Source organism: Marmota marmota, unplaced genomic scaffold, assembly GCF_001458135.2.
Source record: "Marmota marmota marmota unplaced genomic scaffold, marMar, whole genome shotgun sequence".
Classification (NCBI taxonomy): Eukaryota; Metazoa; Chordata; class Mammalia; order Rodentia; family Sciuridae; genus Marmota; species Marmota marmota.
In genome coordinates, this window is record NW_025999925.1 from 7,413,698 (window position 1) to 7,425,005 (window position 11,308).

Sequence of the window (11,308 nt, forward strand, 5' to 3'; positions counted from 1 at the left end):
GTGCTGAGGATCAATTTCTTCTGTATGTTGAGATATTCAATTTAAAAATTCTCTTTAAAGACAAAGAATTAAATGCTTGGTAAGGAATGCTTTGAGTACATGATATAAACGTTGTAGAAGGTTTATATAGCCATTTAAAAATTATGGATCTTTAGACATCTATGGTGGTGCATGCCTGTAATACCAGCTACTCTGATTCCTGAGGGAGAAGAATTGCTTGAGCCCAGAAGATCAGGGGCAGATAAGGCAATATAGCCAGACCCCCAACTGTTAAATAAATAACATAACATAAAGATAAGTAAATAAAAAAATGACTGGTTTTTCTTACCCACTTCACTCACATTGTGCTGCTATGCTAAAATTTTTTTAAATGAAGTTAGGCTTCACAGATTCATTGGGAACTATGAACTGACAAAATAGTGGACAAGGATCACCAAGGATTCTAGGAAATATAATCAATGTAATCAGTGCTTCACATGGTAAGCAAATAATGATCAAGAATAGATCAGTATGATAAAGGGCTTGTATATTTGTATTCTGTCTCTGTCCCCCCTGGAGTCCCACACTCTTGTACTGGGGATTGAATCCAGGAGTGCTTTACCACTGAGATACAGCCCTAGCCCTTTTAATTTTTTTTTTATTTTGAGACAGGCTCTCACTAAGTTGCCCTGGCTGACCTCAAACTTGATATTCTCCTGCCTCAGCCTTCCGAGTCACTGAGACTCGGTGTGCACTACTATGCCTGGCTGCTTTGTGTGTCTTTGTATTTTTGTTGTTGTAGGTAGACAAAATACCTTTGTTTTATTTATTTTTATGTGGTGCTGAGGATTGAATCCAGTGCCTCACACATGCTAGGCAAGTGTTCTACTAAGCCTACAACCCAGCCCTGCCTTATGTGTTTTAAAGAATGAAATATTTAAGGAAAATATTTTTAAAATTACCATTGACATTCTACATTTAAATTTACTTCTTAGAGTAAATAAATTATATATTATGTTTTAATGATTTGAAATAGTTAATAATTAAAAATATTCAAAAGTTTGTTGAAAATGAGTAGATTTAATCAGTTTGAATGGTTGTGATTCAAAGTATTTTTTTTTCCCTTTGAAGTACTTCAAATGATAGTCATTTAAATAACTTGCATTACTTGGGTTGACTGTAAGTTGAAGCGTAAATGATACCTGATTAGGGATAATCAATTAAATGAATATGTGTTGCATAGGTTTTTGTGACCCAGTTTAGAACCAAGTAGTCAGGTAGTGGCATCTAATGTAAATTCAGAATTGAATTTAATAGAAATTTAGTGTTGACAACTGAATTCCTTTAGTTTAAAGAAACAAAAGTTGTAACTTAACAGCAGGATATAGTATTTTAGTAGTTTTTCCTTCCTTTCCTTCTTCCTTCCACTGGTATTGAACCCAGGTAGTAAAGTGCTCTATCTCTGAGCTATACCTACAGCCTTATATTTTAATATTCTAAACTCTTCTGAAAGAAAAAAACATCAATCTGTGCATTTTAAAAGTAATGTTTACAAATACAATTTCCCTTTAAGCTGATACTAGAAATCATCCTAGGAGAAAGTTCATTTTGTTAGTGAAATTTTTCTTAAGTAATACAAAGTATAATATTATAACTATGTTTAGTTCAGTTATGGTTCTATAACTCTTCCCCTTATATTGTTAATTTTTAAGAAACATCTAAAGCAATAGATCAGAATTATTATTTTTTTTTTTTTTGGAGTTCATACTTCTGGAACTGCAGTACATGAGGATTCTAAAAAAATTTGCTGTAACCAATAACTAATATTATTTTCATTTGACAGCGCATTTTGTGTGTGTGTTGTGTGTGGCATGAGGAAAGTGATGAGGTCTTGCTGTGTTGCCCAGACTGGCCTGGAACTTATGATACTCTTGCTTCAGCATCCTGAGTAACTGGTTCACAGGCTTGTACCACTACACCTGAATCTCACTTGTTTTTAAAATGTATAAATTCAGGGCTGGGGATGTGGCTCAAATGGTAGCGCGCTCGCCTGGCATGCGTGCGGCCCGGGTTCGATCCTCAGCACCACATACATGTAAACAAAGATGTTGTGTCCGCCTAAAACTAAAATAAATAAATAAATATTTAAAAAAAAAAAAAGTATAAATTCAGATGTGTGTGTGCATATAAGTGATATTATATATGTACATACAGACACACATATATTTAAAGGACTTAAAATCCCTTTATAATATTTCTATGCCACTTTTGATAAAACAAAATAGAAAATTATACTTGTAACATGCTTTAAATTATTAAACTTCAGAAGATACAAGATTTTTCTTAATTAATATAGAAATTTATGACATTTCCAGAAACAAATGGCATGCTGGACCTGTGGTTATATTCTTATGGATCCTCTCTTACATAGAGGAAGGGTAGGGTGAATGTTGGAATCGGAAGGTTCCAAGATGTAGTCTTTCTCTGCTTGCTGAAATGGTAGAGAAAGCTAAATACTGCTGAAAAAAGGATTTGAGCTATTTTTCAAATTTATTTTTCTCTTGTATAGAATGGTCATATATTTTAACATGTTCCTTTGGAAAAAGAATGCTTGTAATAACTGTTAGAAATGTGAAAACTTCTTAAACCTTTAAGAAACAAAGTATAAAGTTGGTGTATACTAAAGATCAGATGATTTATTTTTAGCTGTGCCAATAAAGTTGTTTTCTTGAGTAAAATTTTGCTGTTGACAGCTGTGTCTGATATGTAGCAATAGCATTGTTTTCATAGAGTATCAGTTTTGTTTTCCTAAAACAATACCTACATGCTTCTATTAGAAATTTTAAAAATTTAAAAGTAAATTTTAAAAATTTCTCACAAGACATACAAGATATACCTGAACAAATGGTACCAGAAAACAACACAAGAAGATTGCTTTTCTCTTAACAAATAAAAAATTCTTATTTGGGTATTAGCAGTGAGCATAATTTTTTGATTACTTAAAGTTTTTTAGTTTTTTTGTACTACTTCATTTATTCAGTAAACATGTATTGAATAGCTTGTATGTACTCAGTAACTAGATGAACAGTAGGAAAAAAAGATAAATATCTAAGCATCTTAGACTTCATTCTACTTGGGAAGCACACAAGAAATAATAACATAATATATAAGCAAGTTGTTAGAAGGTAAGTGCTGTCGAGAAAATAATTAGAGAAGGGAAATAAAGATTGTGCTGATGGTTGAGGCAAATTTCATTATTCTGTAAGAAAATCAGGGTTGGCCTTACTTTAGATATAATAAAAAGGAGATTATGAAAATACTTGACATGATTTAATGTTTTTCTTCTTATAGCTGGAATAGTCAAATGATTTCAGTTCGTGAAGCCAAAGCCATTCCAAGGCCTGATGGTATTGAATGGAGAAATAAATACATCTGTGTAGAAGGTAGTTTTCCCATGATTACTCTATTTACCATCCAGTTATCATCATGGTACCGAATTACTTGACTAATTTCAGCTTGTATTGCAGTTAAAAGTAATATATTTATTTATGTCTTGAAGTGATTCACAGGTCTTCTAGTTTTAAATTTTTAATTAAAAAAATCATTTCAAATTCTTTAGTTATGAGAAATAATAAACATGAATTTGAGTAATCTTTGTTGGTAAGAGCTGAATAGGCTTTGTGCATTCCTCCTACTTTTGGTTGATTGAAATTTAATGTCATGATTTACAGATAGGAGAAAATATCATAGAAGATGATTCTTATTGAAATGATCTGTATTCTTTGACACTGAAAATATTGTTATTTAATGCAAACTAGTTTTTTTCTGAAGTTAATTTTACTATGAAAGTTAACGTGAAAGTAAATTCTTTTCTCTAAAATTAATTTATGTGTAGCTGAGACATTTTCTTTGAGTCAGTGGTAAACTGACTTTAAGAGGCATAATAGAGAGTTTGTCTAGCATGCATGAGGCCCTGGGTTGGATTCCCAGCATCAAAAAAAGAAAAAGGAAAAAAAATAAAAGAGGCAAAATTGTTTGCATAGATACCAAACTGAAGACCTTTGTAAATCTCAAGATAAAAAAGAAAAGAATCGAGAATCAGTGTTTGTAGAAAACATTAGATTTAGAATATTTTAGTCTTGAATTATATGCAGCATCTTAAAATTTGAGTTTGTGAATAGGAATTAAAATCTGCTTTGGTATTTGGTTTATTAATAAATTTTACAGAGAGTGTATGTTATTTTAGTTACTTGTGTTCTTTTGAATATTAAACATTGTTATAAAGTACTGTGTATGATGTGATTCACTATACTTTGGCATATGGCCTTGTCCTTTTTTTTTTTTTTTTTTTGAAATTAAAAAAAAAACATAATAACTGTGACAATAAACACCCTTTACAAAATAGCCCTTCTAAGCAATACAAAATAAATAAAGACGCTTTTAAGATTATGGGCCTGCTTGGATTATAGTACTGTAATCTACAGCAAAACCCTTTATCAGATTTCCTTTCACAGTTTTTCCAGGTCTTTCCCCTCAGCTACCATTTCTCTTTCTAGCAACTTCATTCCTTTTCTCTCCCATCTCTCTCTTTCAGCTTTAAGATATTTATAGGCATTTTCATCTTTGAAAAATATTCTTAGCTTGATCCTACTGATTCTTCTAAGTACTTTCCCTCCTCTTTTACAGGGTCCAGAATCTTAATTTATAGCAAGTTTGCCTTCTGCTCCCAATCAATCTCACTCCTAATGACTTCAGTTATCCTTCTTCAGTTTCCTTGTCCTCTTGTCATTTATTTCCAAATATGGACTCTTCTCCCTTATCTTATAGGTGAAGGTGGGTCTGGACATGGAATGTAGATATGGGAAAAACACAAACTTTTGTTTGTTTTCTTCCTGTCTCCTATTCTGATTCCTTCTCTACTAAATTTCTCATAGAAGTTACTATCCTCACTGTATTTCTTTCTAAACTACACACTACACCATAACATAACACTATGTTTCATTTTCTCCAGTGTTGAACTTCTGCTTTAAAGATTTATTGACCTTTCTTCTGCTGGACAAAATCAGCTTTTAAATTAAAATTAAACTTCAGATTACCTTCCTGTGACATTTGACATTGGGTACCTCTCATGAATAGAGTGGTACTTGTTTATTTATTTTGGTACTGGGGATTAAAACCAGGGGCACTGAGCCACATCCCTAACCTCGATAACTTTTTATTCTTTAACTTTCTCCCCTCTTAGGGTAGATACTTGACCCTCTGTAATTCTTCAGAAATCTTATCCACTTTTATGATTTAGAATTAACTTACTTTGATAACTTTCATTTTTAGTCATTTTACTTGAATTCTATCTTTATTAGACAGCTGATAGCTGTATGAAACTTTTCTGTATGCATAAGTTCAATAAAGATATTAGGTTGAGCCATATGAAATTGCTGTTTTCATAGGTCAAAACCCATCATATATTGACAGTTTCACATAATCTAAAAAATTTGGAGGGTTGGAGACATAACTCAGTGGTAGAGTACTTGCCTGGTATGGGTGAGCCCTGAGTTTGAACTCCACCATCATCAGCTGCCCCCCCACCAAAAAAGGAAAGTTCTCATTTTAAGAATTTATTTTTCATATGTGCATTTAACATTGCAGAACCTTTTGATGGGACTAATACAGCCAGAGCTGTGCATGAAAAACAGAAGTTTGACATGATCAAGGATCAATTTTTAAAGGTAAATAGTGCATCAAATTAACTCTATAAACATTAGTGGAATAGTATGCTGTAAAAATGAATATATATTGTTGTGAAACCATTAATATAATGTAATAGGGAATTTATTACTTGAATATAGATATACTTTTTCCTTCAGAGAAAGCTGGCTCTCTTTTCATACACGTGACTTTTTTTTTTTTTTTTTTTTAAGAAATAAACATTTTTATAGGGAGCTTATTAAACTCCCAAAATAATGAGTAAAGCCTAATGGATTCCTTTCCTTCCCTAAAATATCAGGGTATTTTTTATATCCTTAAAAGAAAGCTGTTGTCTTGCATATTTCACTGTCACAAGGAACTAAAGTCCCATTTTATCCTTGTTTATATTTTGAGAAGTTTTGAAAATATATGTTTGTATATGTTTTCAGTGTAAATTTATTACTAGTGTTGCTAGACAAGGTCCCTGTCTTCATGAAATTCCACCATATGTGGGGAAGTGCATTAATAGAAACATGGGGGAAAAGCTTAATAGAAGAAAAAGATCAGAGAACTGTGAAAATCATACTTTATTTTAATGATAACTTAAAATTCAGGTATTATATTATCAGCTATCCTTCAAACTAGGCCCTCTCAATTTGTCAGCCAGAATAGAAAATTTGTTGTACAGAACTTTAATTTTTTTTAAATTTATTTTTCTTTTAATTGTTGGTGGACTTTTATTTATTTATATGCAGTGCTGAGAAATCGAACCCAGTGCCTCACACATGCTAGTCAGTCACTGTACTACTGAGCTACAACCCCAGCATAGAACGTCTTTAATTTTAAAACAGATACTTAAGAAGGAATACTTTTGTCTGTCAGATTAAGAACTCGGAAGTAGCATTTTGCTACCTTGTTCTTATTGATGAGTGAGCTTTTCATTTAGAATTATGTAGCTGAAAAACCAATATTTTTAGTCATTGGAGCCATTATGAGAATAAATTAAAGTAGTGAGCCAGATTTTTAGCTTGTAAACAGGAATTTCAGGATTTAAAAAAAATAAATTCCATTCATTATTTGTTTTCAAGGGCATACATGAATTGCATTTTTTAGATTTACTTTGTCCTTCATACGTAATATTTGTAATTGTAAAAGCTAGTAAAGACAAGAAAAATTTATCAACTAATTGAAGTAATTTTTTCTTACCTTCTCAAATCCAAAAGTTTTGTTTTAATTGTCTTCCTATTTTAGACAAAAGTATTAAGTCTGTGAATGTTGTTATTGTCAGTTTTACTTTTTTTGTACCACCTGCATGTGTACTTTTATTTTTATGTTTTTTTGCACTTTTAAATTAATGAATTAGAACCATACAGGTATGGAATTTTAAAATAACATTTTCTTTTTGGCTACAAAAACAATACTTGGATGATGTTAACAACTTGGGAAATAAAAACACAAGGAAGAAAGAAGTTACCCAAAAGTTTTCCACCATCAGAAAAAACCACTGTTAACATTCTTTGTCTTTTATTCTGTATTCTGCATATATTTTATGTTTTAAGAATGATTTTTTTTCTCTCTCTCTCCCAGTCATGGCACAGATTGAAAAACAAAAGAGATTTGAACAGTATATTACCTTTAAGAGCTGCTATCCTGAAAAGATAACTGGCCTCTGTTTCTTAAATTCTTCTGAGAAATAAAGAACAATAGTTACAGCATAATGCATTTGTTTACCTCTATCATGGTTTATTTTTAATTGTTCCTCTTGTTTCCTGTTTTATTTTTAAAAGGACACACTTATATAAAGATGGCATATTTTATTATGACATTTCCTAATAAAATACTTTGATTTAAAAAATGTATTTTTGAAGATGTTTACATTGATGATTAGTAATATTATGGCATGAATTTTCAGGCAATCAGATAAAATATATTTTGGGAAATTACCTGAACAAATAAAAAGGTTTTTGATACAATTTCAGTTAATTGTACCACATACTAAGAGTGAAGAGCTGTGTGGGATTTTTGGAAAGGATCTCATTTGTACATGCTTAAAGTGTAATATACAACAGATAGATTGTTGTCTAAGTCTGTTCTTAAAAAGTGAAGATTCAAGTCAGTTATTCAGTTACTTGAAGCAAAATGAAATCTTTTATTTCAGTAAAATCACGGCAGTGTCATGAAATACTGGACAATTGTCTTAAATTTTCACTTGCCTCCCAGGGACAGATTGAGGCTTTGAGTGTCTTTATTAGCATTTCATTAGTACCTCACGTGCTTTTGATGTACTTTTGAGATTGCTTTAGATTTTATGTTGAAATAACACATTTTGCACTGTAGTAATGCAAGCACTAACTCTTAGAGCAGTTAGTGAATTGTTAAGAACTGTTTTAAGGACTATTTTATGTAGACATTTTGAAAAGATTAAGTTTCCTGTGCTTTAGTGCAATGTGCACTTTTGCTTTACTTCCGTTTCCTGCTTATTTTTCCGATGACAAGAAGCAACAGAAACTGAAGCATCAAAGTTAAGATTATATCCTGTTGGTAGAATCAGATTTTTTTGGTGTGTGTACAATTATAGGACTGTAATCTAAACTGGAATTTTTAGGCAGTAAGCCACTACAAAGTTTTAGGTAAGACATAAAAAAATATAAATAAAAGCTTAATGTTTGTAAAAATATCTTTTGTAGTATTTCTTTTCCACATCAAAGAAGTAGTGGTGGCTGCTAAAAAAGTTAGTGTTTATTAAGGTTTTTTTAAATTTATGTAAATATTTGTAAATTGGCGAGTGCCTGTAAATTTAAATATTAAAAAAATCTTGAAAACAGTTTTAACTTTTTTAAAAGGATTGCAGACAACTTCTTTTAGACCTACTGTAATACAGTTTGTACCTCTTAAGTATTTTTTTTGCAAGCCAATTCAGAAGCTAAAACTTGCTTTTCTTTGACATGTAAAAGGTGCATATTTTCATTTTCTTTACGTTTAAACTTTTGTATGATGTCAAATGGAATAAAGTTTATATATGGAAATTGTTTTTCTGTGAACATCTTTGCTTTTGAAATGAGATTGGGGCTATAGTTAGCATCTAGAGCTGATCTGACTTCATTTGTTGTGCTTGGTTATTTAGATTAATACAGAGAATCTTGGAATTAAGTTCATCCATGGTTAGAGCCAGTTAACCATATTAGTACCTTATTTTTTCTGCCATTAGGAATGAAGCTTTCCATGTAGGTGATTTTTTTAGATTACTAATGTGTAATATTTGATACAGTTGAACTTTTTATACGAATTCTTGGAATTTTTCCTGAAATTGATTATACATTGTACAACTCTTCTTTATCAAAATGAATTGAGTATAATTAATATTCAGGTGATGACTTTGGGTAATCATTACAAACAATAGTACTTATCATTCAGTAATATTGTACAGTTCTCAGGGATGGGTGTGTGTAAGGTGCTCTGCCTCTGCAGTTATTATGGCATTTCCTAATAAAGCCCCAGAATTTACCATAGTGTGAACTCTTGCACTGCCACTATTTTCTCAGCTTTCAGTGACCCTACACTATTATTCATTTTCAGCTGATTCAGTGTTACCACTAGATCAAGAAGTTAATCAACTTTCATTCTAGATCAGTGGGCTGACACTTAAGATTATGAACTTTGTGACAGTTCAAATGGGACAGATAAGTGGGCTGTGAATATATGAAAGAATTTTTTTAGACTTAATTTTGTTCTTAGCTATTTGTGCAGTGAACACTAAATTATTTTATTGGTGTTGACTTCCCCATTTTCTATATATTTGCATGTTTTGTTAAAGTATTATACTCTGTACTGCAGTTCTCAATTTTGGATTAATTCAAGCTAGGTTCTTTGCAAATAAGTTTTCTAGACTTTTTAGTGTTCCTGAGAAATTCTGAGTGAATTTGAAGAAGCAGAATGGCTACCAGTAGGTTAGATTTTAGCAGATACCCACAACTGCAATTGAATTCTTTTTGTCCCAGGTGAGCATGGTCATTTGAATTGTTAATGGAAAGCCTACCTAATGTTAAACCAGGTTTAATAAAACCTGGGAGCCTGGACTCTTCTGTTTCTATTCCTATGCCCATTAAGCTATTAGTTCCATAGTGTATCTGACTTGTCTTCCCTTCCTTGCCCACAGACCAAACATATACATACAAACTGGCATAACTAGAGAATAATAAATACCAAACCTCCATTCATCATATTCAACAATTCTGTGAATAGAATCTGCTATGATTAAAAATAAGTGTTTGGCCTGGCGCTATGGCGCATGCCTGTAGTCCCACCGCTCAGGAGGCTGAGGTTAGGAGGATTGCTAGTTCAAAGCTAGCCCCAGCAAAAGCGAGGCGCTAAGCAAGTCAGTAAGACCCTGTCTCTAAACAAAAAAAAAATAGGGCTAGGGATGTGACTCTAGTTGAATGCCCCCGAGTTCAATCCCCGATACCCCCTACCCCCGTCCCCAGTATTTGCCATTCTAGTTATAAAGTCATTCTCATAAAAAGAGTGATACCTTTCTGCATTGTAAAGATATCTGTACCTGTTGTGCATACTCAACAGCTCTGGTCCTGTTCTCTTCAGGGAGCATTCTCTAAGTTTGTTCTGTGTGCGAGGTGCTTTGCCAGTTTTTGAGCTGGGATTGTGGGACAAAGATAGGTAATAAATGTCTAAATTCTACTGGGGGAAAGATACCAAAATATTTGAAATGTAAGCTCATATGGGAACCCATAAAAGGAGTACTGAGTTTAACCTGAGGATTTCAGAAAGAGGGGTGATCTTGAATTATCAGTAATCAGAGATGGGAAGAACTTTTTCAGATAGAAGAAATTGTGTAGGTAAAGGTACAGAGTAATGATTTCATACAATTAAAAAAAATTTATCTAGATTTTTATTTTTAAGACCAATTAGAAAATAAAACAGGAATATACTTCGTCCTACATTCCCTATTTGTAGTCTCTGGTTTATTGCCCTTATTAATATTGTATTTTCAGTGTTGTTTTAAATAAGGCATAGATTTTTTGTGCAATCAGGAATTCAGAAGGAGATTTATTATTTTAATTGTACATATTTATGGGGTACAGTTGATTAAATCAAGGTAATTATTATCTTTATTTCCTTCTCATTACAGCCCTATTCTTCAAGTCCCTTATTCGTGAAATGTGTAATAGGTTATTGTGAAATGCAGTCATCCCTCTGTGCTGTGGAGCACTGGAACTTTGATGTAACTGTTTTGGTACCTGCCGCAGTCTGGCTGGGCACAATCAGGAGCCACTTGTCAAAAGAAACTAACTTTATTTTTAGAACCACACACGCCAAACAAAACAGCCTCTCAGGAAAAATCCTCAGAGCCTCAACTGCCACCACCGGCTTTCCACAAGCCTCTCTCTCCCACACAAGCCTCTCTCCACCTCCCACAATCCTCCTGCTCTTGAGGCCGATTGGCTGGGTCACGTGGGCGGAGCCAAAAAAAGTCCCCCAATGAGCAGCTCCGTGGTCTGAAAGGGCAGGGAAACAGTCCAATGAGCATCACCGCAGAGGAGCCAATCAGCTAGATGTTGCTGGGGCCGAGGAGCCAATCAGCTAGATGTTGCTGGGGCCGCTGTGAGCCAATCATCAGCCGGCAGCTGGA

General features: G+C 32.9%; 1 protein-coding gene across 5 annotated transcripts in view; it reads left to right on the forward strand.

Moving 5' to 3' along the window:
- Positions 1-8,690, forward strand: part of Tent2 (terminal nucleotidyltransferase 2) — a 62,477-nt gene extending 53,787 nt beyond the window's left edge. For all 5 annotated transcript variants that reach the window (XM_015497838.2, XM_048800195.1, XM_015497839.2 and 2 more), the window contains 3 exons: positions 3,331-3,422; positions 5,626-5,705; positions 7,252-8,690. In XM_015497838.2, coding sequence (XP_015353324.1) covers positions 3,331-3,422; positions 5,626-5,705; positions 7,252-7,326 — 247 coding nt within the window. In that variant the 3' untranslated portion in view covers positions 7,327-8,690. The remainder of the gene's footprint in view (positions 1-3,330; positions 3,423-5,625; positions 5,706-7,251) is intronic.
- Positions 8,691-11,308: the final 2,618 nt, after the last annotated feature.